Raw genomic sequence first — 21,532 nt, 5'->3', positions numbered from 1 at the left:
CAGCGCTGAAAGCTGAAAATTGGTCCGCCAGGCACGCGCATCGGCATCACAAAGCACTTGCCTCTTAATTTACGGCGGCGTATCGTAAATGGGGCCCGCGTAAGCGCGCCTAATTCAAATGAAAGAATTTGCGCCGTAAGTTACGGCGGCGTAGTGTATCTCTCGCGGCGTAACGGCGTGTAATTCAAATCGGCGTGTAGGGGGGTGTGTTTCATTTAAATGAAGCGCGTCCCCACGCCGAACGAACTGCGCATGCGCGTCCCTAAATTTCCCGCCGTGCATTGCGCTAAATGACGTCGCAAGGACGTCATTGTTATGACGTGGACGTAAATTACATCCAGCCCCATTCACGGACGACTTACACAAACAAAAAAAAATATTTTCAAATTCGACGCGGGAACGACGGCCATACTTAACATTGCGTACGCCACCAAATAGCAGCTTTAACTATACGCCGAAAAAAGCTGAACGGAAACAACGTCAAAGAATGCGACGGCCGCTCGTACGTTCGTGGATCGTCGGAAATATCTAATTTGCATACTCGCCGCGGATTACGACGGGAACGCCACCCAGCGGACGCCGAAGAATTGCATCTACGTTCCGAAGACGTACGCCTGTCGGATCTAACCCAGATGCCGTCGTATCTTGTTTTGAGGATTCAAACTAAAGATACGACGCAGGAAATTTGAAAGTACGCCGGCGTATCAGTAGATCAATATACACTTTTTTGGATTTTTTTTTTTTTTTTTTATCAAAAATATGTAGCAGAATACATTTTGTCCAAAATTTATGAAGAAATTATATATTTTTTAATTATTTTATTGGATATGTTTTATAGCAGAAAGTAAAAAATATATTTTTTTCTCGTGCGACGTGGCTCCCAAACAAAATTGGCGTCCTTTTTTCCCCACAAGTAGAGCTTTATTTTGGCGGTATTTGATCACCTCTGCGGTTTTTATTTTTTGCGCTATAAACAAAAAAAGAGCGAAAATTTTGAAAAAAAAAATCAATATTTTTTACTTGTTGCTATAATAAATAGCCCAATTTTTTTTAAAAAAACTTTTTTTTTCTCAGTCTAGGCCGATACTTATTCTTCTACATATTTTGGTAAAACAAATAAAAAATCGCAATAAGCGACTGGTTTGCGCAAAAGTTATAGTGCCTACAAAATAGGGGACAGAATTTTTTATTTTTTTGTATTATTTTTTTTTTACTAGTAATGGCGGCGATCTGCGATTTTTATTGGGACTGCGACATTATGGTGGACACATCGGACACTTTTGACACATTTTTGGCACCATTCAAATTTATACTACGATCAGTGGCCCAGATTCAAAGAGATCTGCGCCATATTTGCGGAGGCGCAGGGCAACGATTTTGCCCTGCGCCCACGCAAATATTTTGCGCTGCCCTCGATTCACGGAGCAGTAGCTCCGTAAATTGTGAGGGCGCGCTGGCAAAATTGCCCGGCGTAAGCGCGCGCAATGTAAATGATGCCGCCGGGGGCGGGAATCATTTAAATTAAGCGCGCTCCCGCGCCAAGCGTAGAGCGCATGCTCCGTCGGGAAACTTTCGCGACGTGCATTGCGGCAAATGACGTTGCAAGGACGTCATTTGCTTCAAAGTGAATGTGAATGGCGTCCAGCGCCATTCACGAATCACTTACGCAAACTACGTGAAATCCAAATTTCACGTCGCGGGAACGGCGGCTATACTTTAGCATTGGCTGCCCCTACTATTAGAAGGGGCAGCCTTACGCTAAAGATGCCATACGGAAACTACGTACCTTGCGTACGCAGGGCCCGCGCAACATTGTGAATCGGCGTAAGTATGCAATTTGCATACTATATGTTGACCACAATGGGAGCGCCCCCTAGCGGTCAACGCAAGAATGCAGCCTAAAATCTGCGTGGCATAAGAGCCTTATGCCACGCAGATTTTAGGCTGCAGTCGGCGTAACGAGTTCTCTGAATCAGGAGAACTCGTTACGCCGGCGCAAGTCAGCAATTGCGCTGCGTAACCTATGGTTACGCAGGCGCAATTGCTTACTGAATCTGGGCCAGTGCTATAAATATGCACTAATTACTGTGTAAATGTGACTGGCAGGGAAGGGGTTAACACTAGGGGGTGAGGAAGGGGTTAAATGTGTACCCTGCATAGTGTTTCTAACTGTGGGGGAAGGTGACCGATCTGTGTCTCTATGTACAAGGGATACAGATCGGTCTCTTCTCTCCCTGACAGGACGTGGAGCTCTGTGTGTTTACACACACAGATCCACGTCCTTGTCTGTGTAAACGTCGATCGCGGGTGCCTGGCGGACATCATTGCGGCCGCCAGGCACACGCATCGGCATCTCAGTGATGCGGCGGGCACGCGTGCGCCACCGTCGGCGGTGCTCGCGCGCCCCCCATCTAGTGTCCACAACTGGAATTACAAAAAAAGTATTGGCCTTCACCCGACAGCCGCATACAGCTGTTCACTTTTTTTTTTAAGTGTAGACCCCCCCCCCTTTTTTGCTCGCGCGCCCCCCAGTGGCTGGAGGCCGGAGGCAGTCTATAGACGTATATTTGGACGCAATTCGCATCCACACTGCGGCCGTATAAAGTCATACGGCCGTCAGGAAGTGGTTAAGGGAGACCCCATAAAAGGAGGAGAACCTGACCAAAAAGGCTAAATGCCCAACCCCCCCCGCCATAACTTTCAGGTGGGGTTTCCACCTGTTTGGGATTCACCCTGACAGTCCGGGTATTGAAACGTGTTCAGATTTCAGGCGGACCAAAATCCAGACACATTATTCAGGCCAGGCTGTGGCTCCCCAAGTAACCAAGATAGTCACGCACAAATCTGTTGCTGTCCGGGAGTTGCGGGCAGTTGTCTGGGGGGCTTTACTGGGGGGCAGGACAATGATGTCAGCAAGAGCAATTTGGCCACACCCACTGTTCACTGCGGCACGCTATGCGCACTGCATTACTATTCTCCTTGGGGCACCCAAAGTAGGGTGACCACATTTCCAAACTGCCATTCAGGGACACCGCCCTCCTTCACAAAAATTTGCCAATTTTAAAAGGTTATATGCAAGTAATTGGCCATAATAGGGGTATGGGGGTTCCGGGTACTGCCTTGGGGGACATGTATCAATGCAAAAAATGTTCTTAAAAATTTTCAGGAGCAGTAATTCTAATTATGCTTAAAGTGCAACAAAAAAAATGAACAATTCCTCTAAATATAGTGCCTGGGGGGGATCCCCTTAGTCTGCCTGTAAAGTGGCGCATGTGTACCATGTATGGAACCTGCTGAAGCAAAAAAAATACATTTCTAAAAACACAAGTCAAATCACATTTAAATTTGACTCACCGTTGCAATTGCATGCATCCGGCTATTGAACAAAAAAAAGCACAAAAAACATAGTGCCCCCTCCCCCTAGTCCATACCAGACCCCCTCGGACTCTGCCCCCCTCCCACCCCAAATCACCTTGTCCCCATCTTACCCTGGCTGGTGGTTGTGATGGCATGCAGGTAGGGGAATTATCAGAATCTGGAAGCCCCCCAAAGGGTCTGGAATGCACTAGGGGAGGGGGGACCTGCTTTTACTGCGCTCTGGTTGGGCGCAGTGCATTGCAGGGCATTTGGCGGGGCGAACACCCTGGGTTTGGAAACAGACAGTTTCCACCTGTCGGCTCATCAGGTGGCTGTGTCAGTTTCATTCCGGGACACTGTATTGACCTGGATTAAAGGTGCCCGGGACCCGGGACAGAACTGCAAAATGCGGGACTGTCCCGGGCAATCTGGGACACATGGTCACCCTAACCCAAAGGTGTCCCAGGCCTCTAAAGGGTTCGGGTTTGGCTTGAAGAAAAGGTAGCAACCCTACTTTCAGGTCAAGCCCGGGAACCTACACCCTACTAATTGGGAAGTAAAATGCATCATGCCGTGCAAAAAAAAACATAAAAAAATGGGGGTAAGAAATAAAGAAGTGCTTCGGTGACAATGTACAGACTTGTGTACTTGCATGAATTTCTTGTAGATGTGTGTAGGACATCTAGTGTCCACAACTGGAATTACACAAAAGTATCGGCCTTCACCCGACAGCCGCATACAGCTGTTCACTTTTTCTTTGTAGACACCTCCCCCCCCCCCTTTTTTCAGAGCTACAAGCTAAACCAACGGAATTTTAATCTCTGCTTCTACAAGACGGCCCCCTCTGTTACACGTGGTCTTCCAACTATACTCAATGCTGCTGCCAGCGTCATCTCCAGATCTACCTTCTTAAGCCCCGTACACACGGTCGCAATTCCCAACAGAAAAAGTCCGATGGTCTGGAATTCCGTCCGTGTGTACGCTCCATCTGACTTTTTCTGAATTCCGACAGAAATAGATCATTGAGAGCTGGTTCTCAATTTTCCCGTCTGAATTTCCGACTGACTTTTTCCCGTTGGAAATTCCGGGGGCATCAGGCCCAGGTCTGGGAACTTGAGCTCCATGATTCTACCCCACCCCCCGATTGGCTGAAATGTTTCACCTTAACCCATAAACTTTCTTTAGCTACTAAACTAAGGTGACTAGGTTTTTAAAATGAAATCCGGGGACATATTTTTACTAGTAATGGAGGCAATCAGCGACTCTCTGCCCATCGCCGCCGCCACCCGCCTTTACAGCCTGTCAAGATTTATAGCTGGATTCAGATAGCTTTACGCCGGCGTATCAGTAGATACGCCGTCGTAACTCTGAATCTACGCCGTCCTAAATTTAAGCGTATTCTGGAAACCAGATACGCTTAAATTAGGCTAAGATACGAGCGGCGTAAGTCTCCTACGCCGTCGTATCTTAGGGTGCAATATTTACGCTGGCGCTTCCGTTGAGTGCGGAGTAGAATATGCAAATGACTAGATACGCCGATTCAGAAACGTACGTGCGCCCGGCGCATTTTTTTCGTTTACGTACGGCTTTTTCTGGCGTAAAGTTAGTCGAACAAATAGCTGGCCTAGTCAATGTTAAGTATGGCCGTCGTTCCCGCGTCGAAATTAGAAATGTTTACGTTGTTTGCGTAAGTCGTCCGTGAATGGGGCTGGACGTAATTTACGTTCACGTCGAAACCAATACGTCCTTGCGGCGTACTTTGGAGCAATGCACACTGGGATATGTCCACGGACGGCGCATGCACTGTTCGTAAAAAACGTCAATCACGTCGGGTCACCAAACATTTACATAAAACACGCCCCCCTCATTTGAATTGGGCGCGCTTACGCCGGCCCCATTTACGCTACGCCACCGTAACTTAGGAGGCAAGTGCTTTGTGAATACAGCACTTGCCTCTCTGACTTACGGCGGCGTAGCGTAAATACGATACGCTACGCCGCCTGAAAGATGCGCCGCCGTTCCAGAATCTAGCTATTACTCTCTGGGCTCCGGCTACTACTGGGTGGGGTGCGGAGGAAGATCACTCCTCCAGGGAAGGCAAGGAGATAAACAGGCAGGCGGCTGTCTGGGACCTGAGCCAAGGCAGAACAACATGTGAGCGAAGCTGAAGAAATATTCCCTCCGCTCCGACCAGGACATGATCATCAGAAAGGGGCACATATAATGGAAAAAATACACCCCACCCCCCTAAGCTAGTAGGAGCGGTGGAGCCGGGGGGGGGGGGGGGTGTAATTCAGATTTTTTTATTATTATTATTCTGCACTGACTGTCCTTGAAATTGCCCCAGCCCCTGTCCAAATCCAATCCGGGGACAAAACCGGGGACAGACTTGGTCCGGGGAAAGTGTCCTCAATCCGTGGATGTCTGGTCACCCTACACTAAACACCAAGAAACGGGATTCAGATGGTATAGGTGTTGGTTGGTTATGCTCCATATCAGATACTTGTTGGCCATGTGGTTCCTCCAAGGGTACTGTGACCCACACGTGGTGGGAATGCCCCTCTATCAGATCCTTCTGGCAGCATATCTTCGAGCTTTACTACAATCTGATGGCAACCTTCATACAACCCTCACCTAAAATAGCTCTACTGTCAATACTTCCTGAATCCTTCAAATCCATTAAAAAAAGGCGTCATTATTATTATACAGGATTTATATAGCGCCAACAGTTTGCGCAGCGCTTTACAACATGGGGGTCCTTAGACATTTCTTATCCGCAGCTAGAATGGTCGTACCTCCCCATTGGAAGAGGACCGGCATACCTTCTCTTAGGGAGTGGTCCATGTCAGTTGACTCGATCAGAGACCTTGAACAGCTGTTGGTGCAGGAAGCTAATCAATGGAGGTGTGTCCATAAAGGGCGCAGGAGCGCCGCCCCTCTCTCCTGTCACCCCTCTATCACCATAGATAGATTCATGCATAGTAGTAGAACATCCACCAGATATCACAAATATGTGTTTACCAGATGAGAATGACCCTCTAATTAAAGAGAAGTCAAACAGGCATCAGTGTTATAATTTCACAGGCATCCCCTCTTAGGTGGTCCACACATGGCTAGATATGACAGAAATCCTCAGTACCAATAGATGGCACTGATGTCCATGATCACCCCTCCATCCTCCAAATACATACAGGAAAGGAGAGCAAAAAGCCAAACATAAAACCATAAAGGCAATTTTATTAAGAATATTTTTAATGTACTAACATTTAAAATACTGTAAAAGCACTTTTGAATTGCAAACAATGAGAAAATGGCTTCCGGTAAATTTCTGGGGACGTGATGAAGTCACAGAAGGCTCCTCCCTACATGTTTTGTCACATCTGACGTCACCCGGGACAATGCTCAAAACGTCTATGGCCACCATTGGGAAGATTTCCCCTTGCTGCTGAGAATATATTACCAGACAGGAAGTGAGGGGATCTCTCCAATAGCAGCACCGACGGAAATAGTTTGTTTAACGACTTCCGGACCGCCGCATGTACATATACGTCGGCAGAATGGCACGGACAGGCACATTGGCGTACCTGTACGTCCCTGCCTAGACGTGGGTCGGGGGTCCGATCGGGACCCCCCCCGGTACATGCGGCGGTTCCCATGGCTGTCCGAGCGATCTGGGACGACGGCGCGGCTATTCGTTTCTAGCCGCCCCCTCGCGATCGCTCCCCGGAGCTGAAGAACGGGGAGAGTCGTATGTAAACACGGCTTCCCTGTGCTTCACTGTGGCGGCTGCATCGATTGAGTGATCCCTTTTTTAGGGAGACTCGATCGATGATGTCAGTCCTACAGCCACACCCCCCTACAGTTGTAAACACACACTAGGTGAACCCTAACTCCTACAGCGCCACCTGTGTTTAACTCCCAAACTGCAACTGTCATTTTCACAATAAACAATGCAATTTAAATGCATTTTTTGCTGTGAAAATGACAATGGTCCCAAAAATGTGTCAAAATTGTCCGAAGTGTCCGCCATAATGTCGCAGTCACGAAAAAAATCGCTGATCGCCGCCATTAGTAGTAAAAAAAAATAATTAATAAAAATGCAATAAAACTATCCCCTATTTTGTAAACGCTATAAATTTTGCGCAAACCAATCGATAAACGCCTATTTAGATTTTTTTTACCAAAAATAGGTAGAAGAATACGTATCGGCCTAAACTGAGGAAAAAATAATGTTTTATATATGTTTTTGGGGGATATTTATTATAGCAAAAAGTAAAAAATATTGAATTTTTTTCAAAATTGTCGCTCTATTTTTGTTTATAGCGCAAAAAATAAAAACCGCAGAGGTGATCAAATACCACCAAAAGAAAGCTCTATTTGTGGGGAAAAAAGGATGCCAATTTTGTTTGGGAGCCACGTCGCACGACCGCGCAATTGTCTGTTAAAGCGACGCAGTCCCGAATCGCAAAACCTGGCCTGGGCATTTAGCTGCCTAAAGGTCCAGGGCTTAAGTGGTTAAAGAGAAGTCAAACAGGCATCAGTATTATAATTTCACAGGCATGCCCTCTTAGGTGGTCCACACATGGCTAGATATGACAGAAATCCTCAGTACCAATAGATGGCATTGATGTCCATGATCACCCCTCCATCCTCCAAATACATACAGGAAAGGAGAGCAAAAAGCCAAACATAAAACCATAAAGGCAATTTTATTGAGAATATTTTTAATGTACTAACATTTAAAATACTGTAAAAGCACTTTTGAATTGCAAACAATGAGAAAATGGCTTCCGGTAAACTTCTGGGGACGTGATGAAGTCACAGAAGGCTCCTCCCTACATGTTTTGTCACATCTGACGTCACCCGGGACAATGCTCAAAACGTCTATGGCCACCATTGGGAAGATTTCCCCTTGCTGCTGAGAATATATTACCAGGCAGGAAGTGAGGGGATCTCTCCAATAGCAGCACCGACAGAAATAGTTTGTTTAACGACTTCCGCACCGAGAATGGCACGGACAGGCACACTGGCGTACCTGTACGTCCCTGCCTAGACGTGGGTCGGGGGTCCGATCGGGACCCCCCCGGTACATGCGGTGGTTCCCATGGCTGTCCGAGCGATCCGGGACGAGGGCGCGGCTATTCGTTTCTAGCCGCCCCCTCGCGATCGCTCCCCGGAGCTGAAGAACGGGGAGAGCCGTATGTAAACACGGCTTCCCCATGCTTCACTGTGGCGGCGTATCGATCGTGTGATCCCTTTTATAGGGAGACACGATCGATGACATCAGTCCTACAGCCACACCCCCCTACAGTTGTAAACACACACTAGGTGAACCCTAACTCCTACAGCGCCACCTGTGGTTAACTCCCAAACTGCAACTGTCATTTTCACAATAAACAATAAAATTTAAATGCATTTTTTGCTGTGAAAATGACAATGGTCCCAAAAATGTGTCAAAATTGTCCGAAGTGTCCGCCATAATGTCGCAGTCACGAAAAAAATCGCTGATCGCCGCCATTAGTAGTAAAAAAAAATAATTAATAAAAATGCAATAAAACTATCCCCTATTTTGTAAACGCTATAAATTTTGCGCAAACCAATCGATAAACGCTTATTGCGATTTTTTTTTTTACCAAAAATAGGTAGAAGAATACGTATCGGCCTAAACTGAGGAAAAATAATTGTTTTATATATGTTTTTGGGGGATATTTATTATAGCAAAAAGTAAAAAATATTGCATTTTTTTCAAAACTGTCGCTCTATTTTTGTTTATAGCGCAACAAATAAAAACCGCAGAGGTGATCAAATACCACCAAAAGAAAGCTCTATTTGTGGGGAAAAAAGGACGCCAATTTTGTTTGGGAGCCACGTCGCACGAGCGCGCAATTGTCTGTTAAAGCGACGCAGTGCCGAATTGTAAAAACCCCTTGGGTCATTTAGCAGCATATTGGTCCGGTCCTTAAGTGGTTAAGTAAAGCAGAGGAAGATTAGAACCCCTGTCAAATTTTTATTGCTGTCATGTCCCTGTTGCAGATTTCCTGGTAAAATCGTTGTCACCATTACAGGAAGTCGGAGGATATCTCTGTAATGGAGTCCAGAATAGAAGTAAAAACCCCAATAGGAGTTCTAAACCTTCACCATTCTATTGAACATTTCAAATAAAATAAAAATTGTATAGAGATTGTATAGTCAGGTTGTACCATGTGTAGACTCCTTCATGCATGCAAGTAGGAAGTGCACAGTACAATTATGAGCCAACCATAACATCACCTTTTCATTCCAGATTAAAAGGCCGGCACAATGACACCGGAACCAACTTGTTTCATTCTCCTGACCCCGCCCACAACGTCACAGGTAAGTCCCGTTGCCTTCACACCGGGAGGGTAGGCATGATTTCCAAGGTCATCGTTGGGTGATTTTGATGTACACAAAATACGGCAAATGTTTGTCACATTTGTACAGCAAGTTATTTTTTTTATATATATATATATATACATAGGCCCGGATTTACGTAGGTGAGCGCATCTTTGTGCGGGCGTAACGTATCCTATTTACGTTACGCCTCCGCAACTTTGAAAGGCAAGTGCAGTATTCTCAAAGCAAAGTTGCGGCGGCGTAGCGTAAATAGGCCGGCGTAAGCCCCGCCTAATTCAAATGTGGAAGATGTGGGCGTGTGTTATGTAAATTTATTGTGACCCCACGTAAATGACGCTTTTTACGAACGGCGCATGCGCCGTCCGTGAAAGTATCCCAGTGCGCATGCTCGAAATTAACCCGTAAAAAGCCAATGCTTTCGACGTGAACGTAAATGACACCCAGCCCTATTCGCAAACGACTTACGCAAACAACGTAAAACGTGAAAAATTTGACGCTGTTCCGATGTCCATACCTAACATTGGTACGCCTCATCTACGCCTCATAGGGCAGGGGTAACTTTACGCCGGAAAAAGCCTAACGTAAATGGCGTATCTGTACTGCGTCGGCCGGGCGTACGTTCGTGAATAGGCGTATCTAGCTGATTTACATATTTCTAGGCGTAAATCAGCGTACACGCCCCTAGCGGCCAACGTAAATATGCAGTTAAGATACGACGGCGTAGGAGACTTACGCTGTTCGTATCTTAGTGAAATTTTGGCGTATCTGATTCTTTGAATCAGGCGCCAAGATACGACGCCTCAGAGATACGAGGGCGTATCTGGAGATACGCCGTCGTATCTCCTACGTGAATCCGGGCCATAGACCTTAAAGTGTTAAGTTTGATCCTGGAAAGCATCGGGCAATAATTTTTTGGGGAAAAGTCGATGGATGTATGGCCAGCCTATCACTCTTACCTTACAGTACTGGGGTCCTCAGTTTGACTGAAACCAAGGACATTATCACAATGGCGTTTGTAGCACCCCCTTGTTTGTTGGTTTCCTACCTGAAACATTCCGGTTAACTGGCATCTGACCAAACTGGTCCTGTTCTGTCTCTAGGACAGATAGCAAAACCTTCTTATCTTATAAACTTCAGATGCCATATTTCTTTGATCTCAGTTTATTAGAACAAGCCAGGTGAAACTACAAAATAACAGAAATAGATCTCAATAAGTACACTATTGCACACAATACAGCATATATAAACAACGATATACAATACAAGATGAGATAGTAAAAACATATAGGCCCGGATTCACATACATTGACGCATATTTATGCCGCCGTAGCGTATCTCCTTTAACGCTACGCCGACGTAGCGCAGAGAGGCAAGCACTGGATTCACAAAGCCAGTGCTGCCAAATCTGCGCTGGGTTTCTTAGGCGTAAGTCGTCGTAAGTGGAAGTGGGCGTGAGCCATGCAAATGAGGCGTGACCCCATGCAAATGATGGGCTGAGTCTCAAACAGAAACGTATAATGAATGGCGCATGCGCCAACCCAGTGCGCATGCTCAGAATCACGTCGGAACTACTCCATAAGATACGCCGGATCACTGCCTACGGCGTGAACGTAACCTACGCCTAGTCATATTTACGTCCTACGTAAAATACGTCGGCTTGTGTTCCCTGGTGCAGCCATTTGCATGGATGCTGCTGACTTACACCTCCTTTATGGGGCATAACTTTACGCCGGACGTAGGACTTTACGCGCACTGCGTCGGACGGACGTATGTTCGTGAATCGGCGTATCTCCCTCATTTGCATACGTGAATAGAAAATCAACGGGTGCGCCAAATACGTCCATCGTAAATATGCGCCCACTCTACGCCGTCGGTCGGATGAAGCCTATTTTCAGGCGTATCTTGGTTTCAGAGTCCGGCGCATAGATACAACGGCGCATATTTACACTTACGCGGCGTATCTCGAGATACATCGGCGTAAGTGCTTTGTGAATCCGGGCCATACTATTTAAGTTCTCTAAGGGGTGATGGCGATAGATTGAGCAAGACGTGCCCTGCTCCCTGCAGTGTCTTCTCAAAGCATGGTTTACTTCCTGTGAAGATTCTACCCAGAATTACCTGCTTACTAACAACTTCCTTAACTACACACACAGTGGGGTAGATTCAGGTAGCTTTTACGGCGGCGTATCTCCAGATACGCCGCCGTAATTTGCAATCTGCGCAGGCGTATCGTTACGCCGATTCTCAAAGGCAGATACGCTAAAAAAATAGGCTTCCTCCGCCAACGTAACTTGAATGCGGCGGCGTATAATTGTGTGCAATATTACGTTGGCCGCTAGGGGCGCTTCCGTTGTTTTCGGCGTAGAATATGCAAATTACCTAGATACGCCGATTCACAAACGTACGTACGGCCAGCGCAATTTATTTACGTCGTTTACGTTAGACTATTTCGGCGTAAGGTTGCTCCTGCCATTAGGTGGCGCAGCCAATGTTAAGTATGGACGTCGTTCCCGCTTCGAAATTTGAATTTATTACGTCGTTTGCGTTAGTCGTTCGCGAAATAGGCCTGGACGTAATTTACGTTCACGTCGAAAGCAATGACGATTTGCTTCGGAATTTCGAGCATGCGCACTGGGATTTTTTTTAAAAAAACGTAAAATACGCGGGGTCAACCTAATTTAAATAAAACAGGCCCCCCTCAACATCATTTGAATGACGCGCGCTTACGCCGGCCCCATTTACGCTACGCCGCCGTGAGTTAGGAGGCAGGTGCTTTGTGAATACAGCACTTGCCTCTCAAACTTACGGCGGCGCAGCGTAAATACGATACGCTGTGCCGCCGTAAGAAGGGGCGCAGCTACCTGAATCCAGCCCAGCGAATCAAATAACAGAACTGAAGCAATACCAGAAAAGAACACTAGATGGAGCCTGCACTCCACATATGATTGTCTTATGTAAATTACAACACAGATACAGGTAATCAGAATATAAGTCTGGTGGTCCCATTATGTCTATCCCCTGGAGAGCTTTTTTTCAAAGGGGTTCAGCCTTCTCTGTACTGCGCTATGGAAGAGGTTGGCACCATATACATTTGGGGAATTAACATGTTTAGATGTGGCTCCTCCTGTACACATGGGGAGGGGAGTGAATATCACATGCACTATTTTATTCTATCAATGTGTGCTGAAGCTTACAGTGGGCAATGACGATCTTCACTGGTGAAACGCCAGTTGGATCGTTTGGGGTTCGGGTAAGAGTCTATGGCACAGCATGGAAAGATATCGTTGTTACATTGTATTTAGATTGTGGTTACGTTGCAATCTTAGGCCTCACTGTTGGCTCTCTGTGTCCTCCCCTAGGTTTGGCCGACCGTTGCACGGATGAAGGATTTGGTGCCATGGCACTGGATGATAAAGGAGTCATGTATTATTTCAGAGGTAACCGACTGCCACCCGTCAATGTGCTGATTTCTGTTAATGAGATGTGCTCTGTGTGGTACAAGCAAGGAGTGGCATGGGGCATCTCAGAGCTGTCTATCGGATCAGATGGGTAAAGTGGAATTCAGTTAGCATCCCTGCTAAAGGACTGTTGAGCTATTGATATTAAAGAAAAAAATATGGGCCAGATTCTCAAAGGGCTTACGACGGCGCAACGCCATGTACGCCGTCGTAAGTCCTAATCTGGGCCGTCGTATCTAGAACTCTTAGAATCAGTTACGCATAGATAAGCATTAGATCCGACAGGCGTAAGGCTCTTACGCCGTCGGATCTTAAATGCAATTTTTTTTTTGCCCGCTAGGTGTCGCTTCCTTCGTTTTCCCCGTCGAGTAGGCAAATTAGCTAGATACGCGAATTCCCGAACGTACGCGCGGCCGACGCAGTGAAGTTACAACGTTTACGTTAGGCTTGTCCCGGCGTAAAGTTGCCCCTGGGTATATGAGGCGCAGCCAATGTTAAGTATGGCCGTCGTTCCCGCGTCGAAATTTGTAAATTTACGTTGTTTGCCCGTGAATGGGGCTGGACGCCATTTACGTTCACGTCAAAACCAATGACGTCCTAGCGACGTCATTTGGAGCAATGCACCCTGGGATATTTTACAGACGGCGCATGCGCAGTACGTTCGGCGCGGGAACGCGCTTAATTTAAATGCTCCACGCCCCATACCCGGCTAATTTGAATTAGGCGGGCTTGCACCGGGTGATTTACGCTACGCCGCCGCAACTTTACAGGCAAGTTCTTTGAGAATAAAGCACTTGCCTGTAAAACTTGCGGCGGCGTAACGTAAATCAGATACGTTACGCCTGCCCAGTTTTGCGCAATTGTACGAGAATCTGGGCCATAGTGTATATATATACCCCTCACATTTTTGTAAATATTTTATTATATCTTTTCATGTGACAACTAGTGTTGCTCACGAATATTCGTATTGCGAATATTCGGCTCGAATATGGCATATTCGAGTATTCGCGAATATCTCGAATTTCGCGGCCAATATTCGCAATTCCGAATATTCGCATTTTTTCAATTTTATTTTTAAAACAGATCACATCCTATCGACGTCTAAAAGCATTGCTTGTATGATTAGAGACCCTGGGCCGAGTAGCTAAGCTGAGGCGATCCTTTTATGTTGCCGAATATAAAAAAAAAAAAAAAAAATTCGCTAATGCGAAAATGATTGCGAATTTTTGATAACTGTGGTAGGAGAACTCTGATTGGCTCTGATGCAAAAGAAGGGCGGAGAAAGTATTCTCGAATATTCGGAAATCGAATATTCGGAATATTTTATCAAAAAAAAAAATGTTGTGAAATATTTTGACAACTGTGGTAGGAGAACTCTGATTGGCTCTGATGCAAAAGAAGGGCGGAGAAAGTATTCGCGAATATTCGGAAATAGAATATTGGTGATATTTTATCGAAATTTCGCGAATGCGAAATTGATTGCGAGATTTTGACAACTCTGATTGGCTCTGATGCAAAAAAAGGGTGGAGAAAGTATTCGCGAATATTCGATTTCCGAATATTCGCGAATACTTTCTCCACCCTTCTTTTGCATCAGAGCCAATCAGAGTTCTCCTACCACAGTTGTCAAAATATTTCACAACATTTTTTTTTTTTATAAAATATTCCGAATATTCGATTTCCGAATATTCGCGAATACTTTCTCCGCCCTTCTTTTGCATCAGAGCCAATCAGAGTTCTCCTACCACAGTTATCAAAAATTCGCAATCATTTTCGCATTCGCATTAGCGAAATTTCGCAATTTTTTTTTTTTTTTTATAAAATATCACGAATATTCGATTTTAGCGAATATTTCACGAATATTCGGCTATATATTCGTGATATATCGCGAAATCGAATATGGCGTATTCCGCTCAACACTAGTGACAACACAAACACTGAAGAAATTACACTTTGCTACAATGTAAAGTAGTGAGTGTACAGCTTGTATAATGCCGCGTACACATAAACGTTTTTCATGTCATGGAAAAAAACAAAGTTTTTCTCGACGTGAATCCTCTCAAGCCTGCCTTGCATACACACGATCGTGATAAAAAATGCTCGAGCAAAGCGCGGTGATGTACACCGCGTACCACGGCACTATAAAGGGGAAGTTCCATTCGAATGGCGCCACCCTTTGGTCTGATTATGCTAATTTCCCATGTCATAACTTGCTTCTGAGCATGCGCGTTTTTTTTCCCCGTCGTTAAAGCGTGCACACGACCGTTTTTCACGAATAGAGAAAAACTACGACGTGAAAAAACGAAGAGAAAAAATTGAGCAGGTTCGAAATTTTTAATGCCCATTTTTCTCGTCGAGAAAAATGCTCTGGAGCCCACACACGACCGTTTTTAACGACCAATTTAAAAAAAAAAAAAATTCTCGTCATGAAAAATGGTCGTGTGTACGCGGCATAACAGTGTAAATTTGCTGTCCCCTCAAAATAACTCAACACACAGCCAATAATGTCTAAACCGCTGGCAACAAAAGTCAGAACACTGCTAAGTGAAAATGTCCAAATTGGGCCCAAAGTGTCAACATTTTGTGTGGTCACCATTATTTTCCAGCACTGCCTTAACTCTCTTGGGCATGGAGGTCACCAGAGCTTCACAGGTTGTCACTGGAGTCCTCTTCCACTCCTCCATGATGATATCACGGAGCTGGTGGATATTAGAGACCTTGCACTTCTCCACCTTCCGTTTGAGGATGCCCCACAGATGCTCAATAGGGTTTAGGTCTGGAGACATGCTTGGCCAGTCCATCACCTTTACCCTCAGCTACATTAGCGAGGCAGTGGCCGTCTTGGAGGTGTGTTTGGGGTCATTATCATGTTGGAATACTGCCCTGCGGTCCAGTCTCTGAAGGGAGGGGATCATGCTCTGCTTCAGTATGTCACAGTACATGTTGGCATTCATGGTTCCCTCAATGATCTGTAGCTCCCCAGTGCCGGCAGCACTCATGCAGCCCCAGACCATGACACTCGCACCACCCTGCCTGACTGTAGGCAAGACACACGTGTCTTTGTCCTCCTCACCTAGTTGCCGCCACACACGCCTGACACCATCTGACACCAAATACGTTTATCTTGGTCTCATCAGACCACAGGACATGGTCCCAGTAATCCATATCCTTAGTCTGCTTGTCTTCAGCAAACTGCTGGCTTTCTTGTGCATCATCTTTGGAAGAGGCTTCCTTCTGGGACGACAGCCATTCAGACCAATTTCATGCAGTGTGCGACATATGGTCTTAGCACTGACAGGCCGACCCCTCCCCCACCCCTTTAACCACTTAAGCCCCGGACCATTTTGCAGCTAAATGCCCAGGCCAGGTTTTGCGATTCGGCACTGCGTTGCTTTAACAGACAATTGCGCGGTCGTGCGATGTGTCTCCCAAACAAAATTGGCGTCCTTTTTTCCCCACAAATAGAGCTTTCTTTTGGTGATATTTGATCACCTCTGCGGTTTTTATTTTTTGCGCTATAAACAAAAATAGAGCGACAGTTTTCAAAAAAATTCAATATTTTTTACTTTTTGCTATAATAAATATCCCCCAAAAAAATATATAAAAAAAAAAATTTCCCTCAGTTTAGGCCGATACGTATTTTTCTACCTATTTTTGGTAAAAAAAATCGCAATAGGCGTTTATCGATTGGTTTGCGCAAAATTTATAGCGTTTACAAAATAGGGGATAGTTTTATTGCAGTTTTATTAATTTTTTTTTTTTTACTACTATTGGCGGCGATCAGCGATTTTTTTCGTCACTGCGACATTATGGCGGACACTTCGGACAATTTTGACACATTTTTGGGACCATTGTCATTTTCATAGCAAAAAATGCATTTAAATTGCATTGTTTATTGTGAAAATGACAGTTGCAGTTTGGGAGTTAACCACAGGGGGCGCTGTAGGAGTTAGGGTTCACCTAGTGTGTGTTTACAACTGTAGGGGGGTGTGGCTGTAGGTCTGACGTCATCGATCGAGTCTCCCTATAAAAGGGATCACACGATCGATGCAGCCGCCACAGTGAAGCACGGGGAAGCTGTGTTTACATACGGCTCTCCCCGTTCTTCAGCTCCGGGGAGCGATCGCGACGGAGCGGCTATAAACGAATAGCCGTGCCGTCGTCCCGGATCGCTCCCCGAGGGAATCCGCCCGCCGCACGCAGCGGGGGGGGGGGGGTCCCGATCAGACCCCCCACCCGCTAGAAGGCAGGGACGTATATATATACCCCCATCTGCCTGTACGTGCCATTTTGCGGACGTATATAGTCGTGCGGCGGGCGTTAAGGGGTTAACCTCTGCAGCAATGCTGGCAGCACTCATACGTCTATTTCCCAAAGACAACCTCTGGATATGACGCTGAGCACGTGCACTCAACTTCTTTGGTGGACCATGGCGAGGCCTGTTCTGAGTGGAACCTGTCCTGTTATATCGCTGGATGGTCTTGGCCACCGTTCTGCAGCTCAGTTCCAGGGTCTTGGAAATCATCCTTTAGCCTAGACCAGGGGTCTCCAAACTTTCTAAACAAAGGGCCAGTTTAATATCCTCCAGACTTTAGGAGGGCCGAACTGTGGTTATCGGGAGTAAAAAGTACCCTGGCATCAGTGGGGGTAAACAATGCATCTTTGGTATTAGGGGATATCAGTGGGAGGAATAGTGCCCCATCACTGGTGTCAGTGGGATTAATAGTGCCCCCTCACTGGTGTCAGTGGGATTAATAGTGCCCCATCACTGGTGTCAGTGGGATTAATAGTGCCCCATCACTGGTGTTAGTGGGATTAATAGTGCCCCCTCACTGGTGTCAGTGGGGTTAATAGTGCCCCATCACTGGTGTCAGTGGGATTAATAGTGCCCCCTCACTGGTGTCAGTGGGATTAATAGTGCCCCATCACTGGTGTCAGTGGGAGGAATAGTGCCCCCTCACTGGTGTCAGTGGGATTAATAGTGCCCCATCACTGGTGTCAACGGGAGGAATAGTCCCTTATTGTTGGGGTTAGTGGGATTAATAGTGCCTGATCGCTGGATTCAATGGGAGAAATAATGCCCCATCATTGGTATCAGAGGGAGGAATAGTGGGCCAGATTCAGAGAGAATTACGTTACGCTGCGGCGGAGTAACGTATCCCTTTTACGTTACACCGCCGCAGGTTTACAGCGTAAGTGCCTGATTCATAAAGCTCTTACCTGTAAACTTGCGGCGGTGTAACGTAAAATCGTTCGGCGCAAGCCCGCCTAATTCAAATGGGGCGGGCACCAAACGTTCTGCGCATGCTCCGTTAGGAAATTTCCCGACGTGCGAAATTACGGTGCCCCAACGTTTTTTTTGAACGGCAACGTGCATTACGGCGTTTCGCCTAGAATTGCATCCTAAGATCCGAAGGTGTAAGTCAATTACACCTGTCGGATCTTAGGGCTATCTATGCGTAACCTGATTCTATGAATCAGTCGCATAGTTAGGACGGGCGGATCACAGAGATACGACGGCGTATCAGGAGATATGCCGTCGTATCTCTTTTGTGAATCTGGCCCAGTGGCTTGTATCAGTGGAAGAAAAATGTCCCCAAGGGCCGGATAAAGGCAAGCAAAGGGCCGCATTCGGCCCCAGGGCCGCAGTTTTGAGACCCCTGCCCTAGACCATCTTTATGTGGAGCAACAATTCTTTCAACAATTTTTTTCAGGTCCTCAGAGAGTTCTTTGCCATGAGGTGCCATGTTGAACTTCCAGTGACCAGTATGAGAGAGTGAGAGCGATAACACCAAATGTAACACACCTGCTCCCCATTCACACCCAAGACCTTGTAACACTAACAAGTCACATGACATCGGGAAGGGAAATTGGGCCCAATTTGGACATTTTCACTTAGGGGTGTACTCACTTTTGTTGCCAGCGGTTTAGACATTCATGGCTGTGTGTTGAGTCATTTTGAGGGGACGGCAAATTTACACTGTTATACAAGCTGTACACTCACTACACAACATTGTAGATACAAAGTGTCATTTCTTCAGTGTTATCACATGAAAAGATAGAAGAAAATATTTACAAAAATGTAAGGGGTGTACTTACTTTTGTGAGATACTGTGGCCCAGATTCTCGTAGATCGGCGTAAAAATGGGCGGGCGTAACGTATCTGATTTACGTTACGCCGCCGCAAGTTTTTCAGGCAAGTGCTTTATTCACAAAGCACTTGCGTGTAAAGTTGCAGTTAAGATCCGACGGCGTAAGAGACTTACGCCTGTCGGATCTAATGGATATCTATGCGTAACTGATTCTGATGCCTCGTACACACCATCACTTTATGTGATGAAAAAAAACGACATTTTCTGTGAAGTAAAAAATGACGTTTTTGAAACTTCAATTTTCAAAGACGAAGTTGCCTACACACCATCGTTTTTCTCACAATGTTCTAGCAAAGCGAGGTTACGTTCTCACCACTTTTTCCATTGAAGCTCGCTTTATAACTAGCTTCTGGGCATGCGCGGGTGAAAAAACTTCGTTTTAAACGACGTTTTTTGCTACACACGGTCAATTTCTGTAAAGTAAAAGTTGACGTTTTGAAAAACGACACATAAAATTGAAGCATGCTTCAATTTTTTTTGGTCGTTTTTTAGAAGACATAAAACGACGTTTTCCCCCACACACGGTCAATTAAAGTGACGTTTTTAAAAACGTCATTTTTTTTCATCACATAAAGTGATGGTGTGTACGCGGCATGAGAATCAGGTGCATAGATACGACGGCCCAGATTAGGATTTACGACGGCGTACTCCGATTTCGGAAAATTCGGAAATGAAAAAATTCGGAAGTACGAAAAAAATGTAATTCGGGATTTCGGAATTTCTAAAATTCGGAAATTATAAAAATCGAAAATTCCACAATTTCGAAAATTCAAAAAAAAAAATTTTTTTCGAATTTTTAAAAAAAAAATTTTTTTCGAATTATAAAATTTTCCATTTTCGAAATTTCGAAAATGAAAATTCGAAAATGAAAAATTTCGAAAATGAAAATTCGAAAATGAAAAATTTCGAAAATTCATGAATTCGAAATTTCGAAAAAAAAATAGAAAATTGAAAATTTCGAAATTTGAAAGTAAAAATTTTGACAATTCGAAATTCGAAATTTCGAAAATTGAAAAATCGAAAATGAAAAATTCGAAATTTCTAAAATTGAAAAATTCGAAAATAAAAAATGAAAAATCAGAAATTTCGAAAATTCTGAATTTCTAAAATTAAATTGAAAATTTCGAAATTCGAAAGTAAAAAATTTGAAAATTCGAAATTTTGAAATTCGAAATTTCGAAAATTCGAAAATTGAAAAATTTGAAAAATCGAAAATTAAAAATTCAAAAGGAAAAAAAAATGAAAAATTCGAAATTTCGAAAATTTAAAAATTCGAAAAACAAAAAATGAAAAATTCTAAATTAAAAAAACGGAAATACGAAATTGAAAATTTAGAACAATTTGAAAATGAAAAATTAAATTCAAAATTTTGAAAATCGAAAATGAATAATTCGAAAATGAAAAATTCGAAATTTCTAAAATTGAAAAATTCGAAAAAAAAAATGAAAGATTCGAGATTTCTAAAATTCTGGATTTTTAAAATAAAAAAAATCATTTTTCGTATTACGAAAATTCCGAAATTTGGAAATTAAAAAATTCGGAAATTCGAAATTTCGCAAGTCCGAAAATTCGGAAATTGAAAAATTCAGAAATACGAAAATTCGGAAATTCGAAATTTTCGGAAGTCCGAAAATTCGGAAATAAAAAATTTGTGAAAACGAAAATTCGAAATTAACGAATTTCCGAATTTTCGTTAAAAAACGAATTGCACATGTCTGCGCCGTCGTAAGCCCTTTGAGAATCTGGGCCTGTGTGTATATATATATTCTTATTATATAATATATATTATATTACTTCAAGGCTTGTGTATTGTGTGACGTGCTGAATTTCCCGCAGATGACTTTGTGTGGTTGGGATTTCATGGTCCTGCGAAGTGGATAAACGAGACCTGGCAGGGCATTCCCGGATCTATAGATGCCGCATTTCGCAACCACAACCAAGAGCACCCTCTGGAACATCAAAGAATTTACCTGTTCAAGGTGAGTCTGGACACCGCAGCGCACTCCACACAGCCTGTATGCTACGCGGCACTCACCCTAGAACTCATCTCTTCTCTCTCTCCATACCACAATCTGACTCCCGATTGCAGGGACAGGTCTGCCACATTGATCCCTGATATGCTGCACCTTCACATACCGGTTTATTTTCATTTTGGATCCTATAATCCTCACCAGCGCCAACCAATGGCCA

At 44.7% G+C, this 21,532-nt stretch overlaps 1 protein-coding gene across 2 annotated transcripts in view; it reads left to right on the top strand.

Annotated features, from left to right (window-relative positions):
* The window catches only part of HPX (hemopexin), a 74,630-nt gene that overhangs the window by 5,698 nt on the left and 47,400 nt on the right, over window positions 1–21,532 (top strand). For both annotated transcript variants that reach the window (XR_005747316.1, XM_040339878.1), the window contains exons 2-4: window positions 9,641–9,711; window positions 13,092–13,169; window positions 21,179–21,321. Coding sequence is in view for 1 of the 2 variants with exons in the window: in XM_040339878.1 (XP_040195812.1) it covers window positions 9,641–9,711; window positions 13,092–13,169; window positions 21,179–21,321 (292 nt within the window). In the remaining variant the exon portion in view is untranslated. The remainder of the gene's footprint in view (window positions 1–9,640; window positions 9,712–13,091; window positions 13,170–21,178; window positions 21,322–21,532) is intronic.

Source organism: Rana temporaria, chromosome 2 (assembly GCF_905171775.1).
Source record: "Rana temporaria chromosome 2, aRanTem1.1, whole genome shotgun sequence".
NCBI classification, from domain to species: Eukaryota; Metazoa; Chordata; class Amphibia; order Anura; family Ranidae; genus Rana; species Rana temporaria.
Note: the sequence above shows the minus strand (reverse complement) of the source record. Positions and strands in the feature narration are given on the sequence as shown.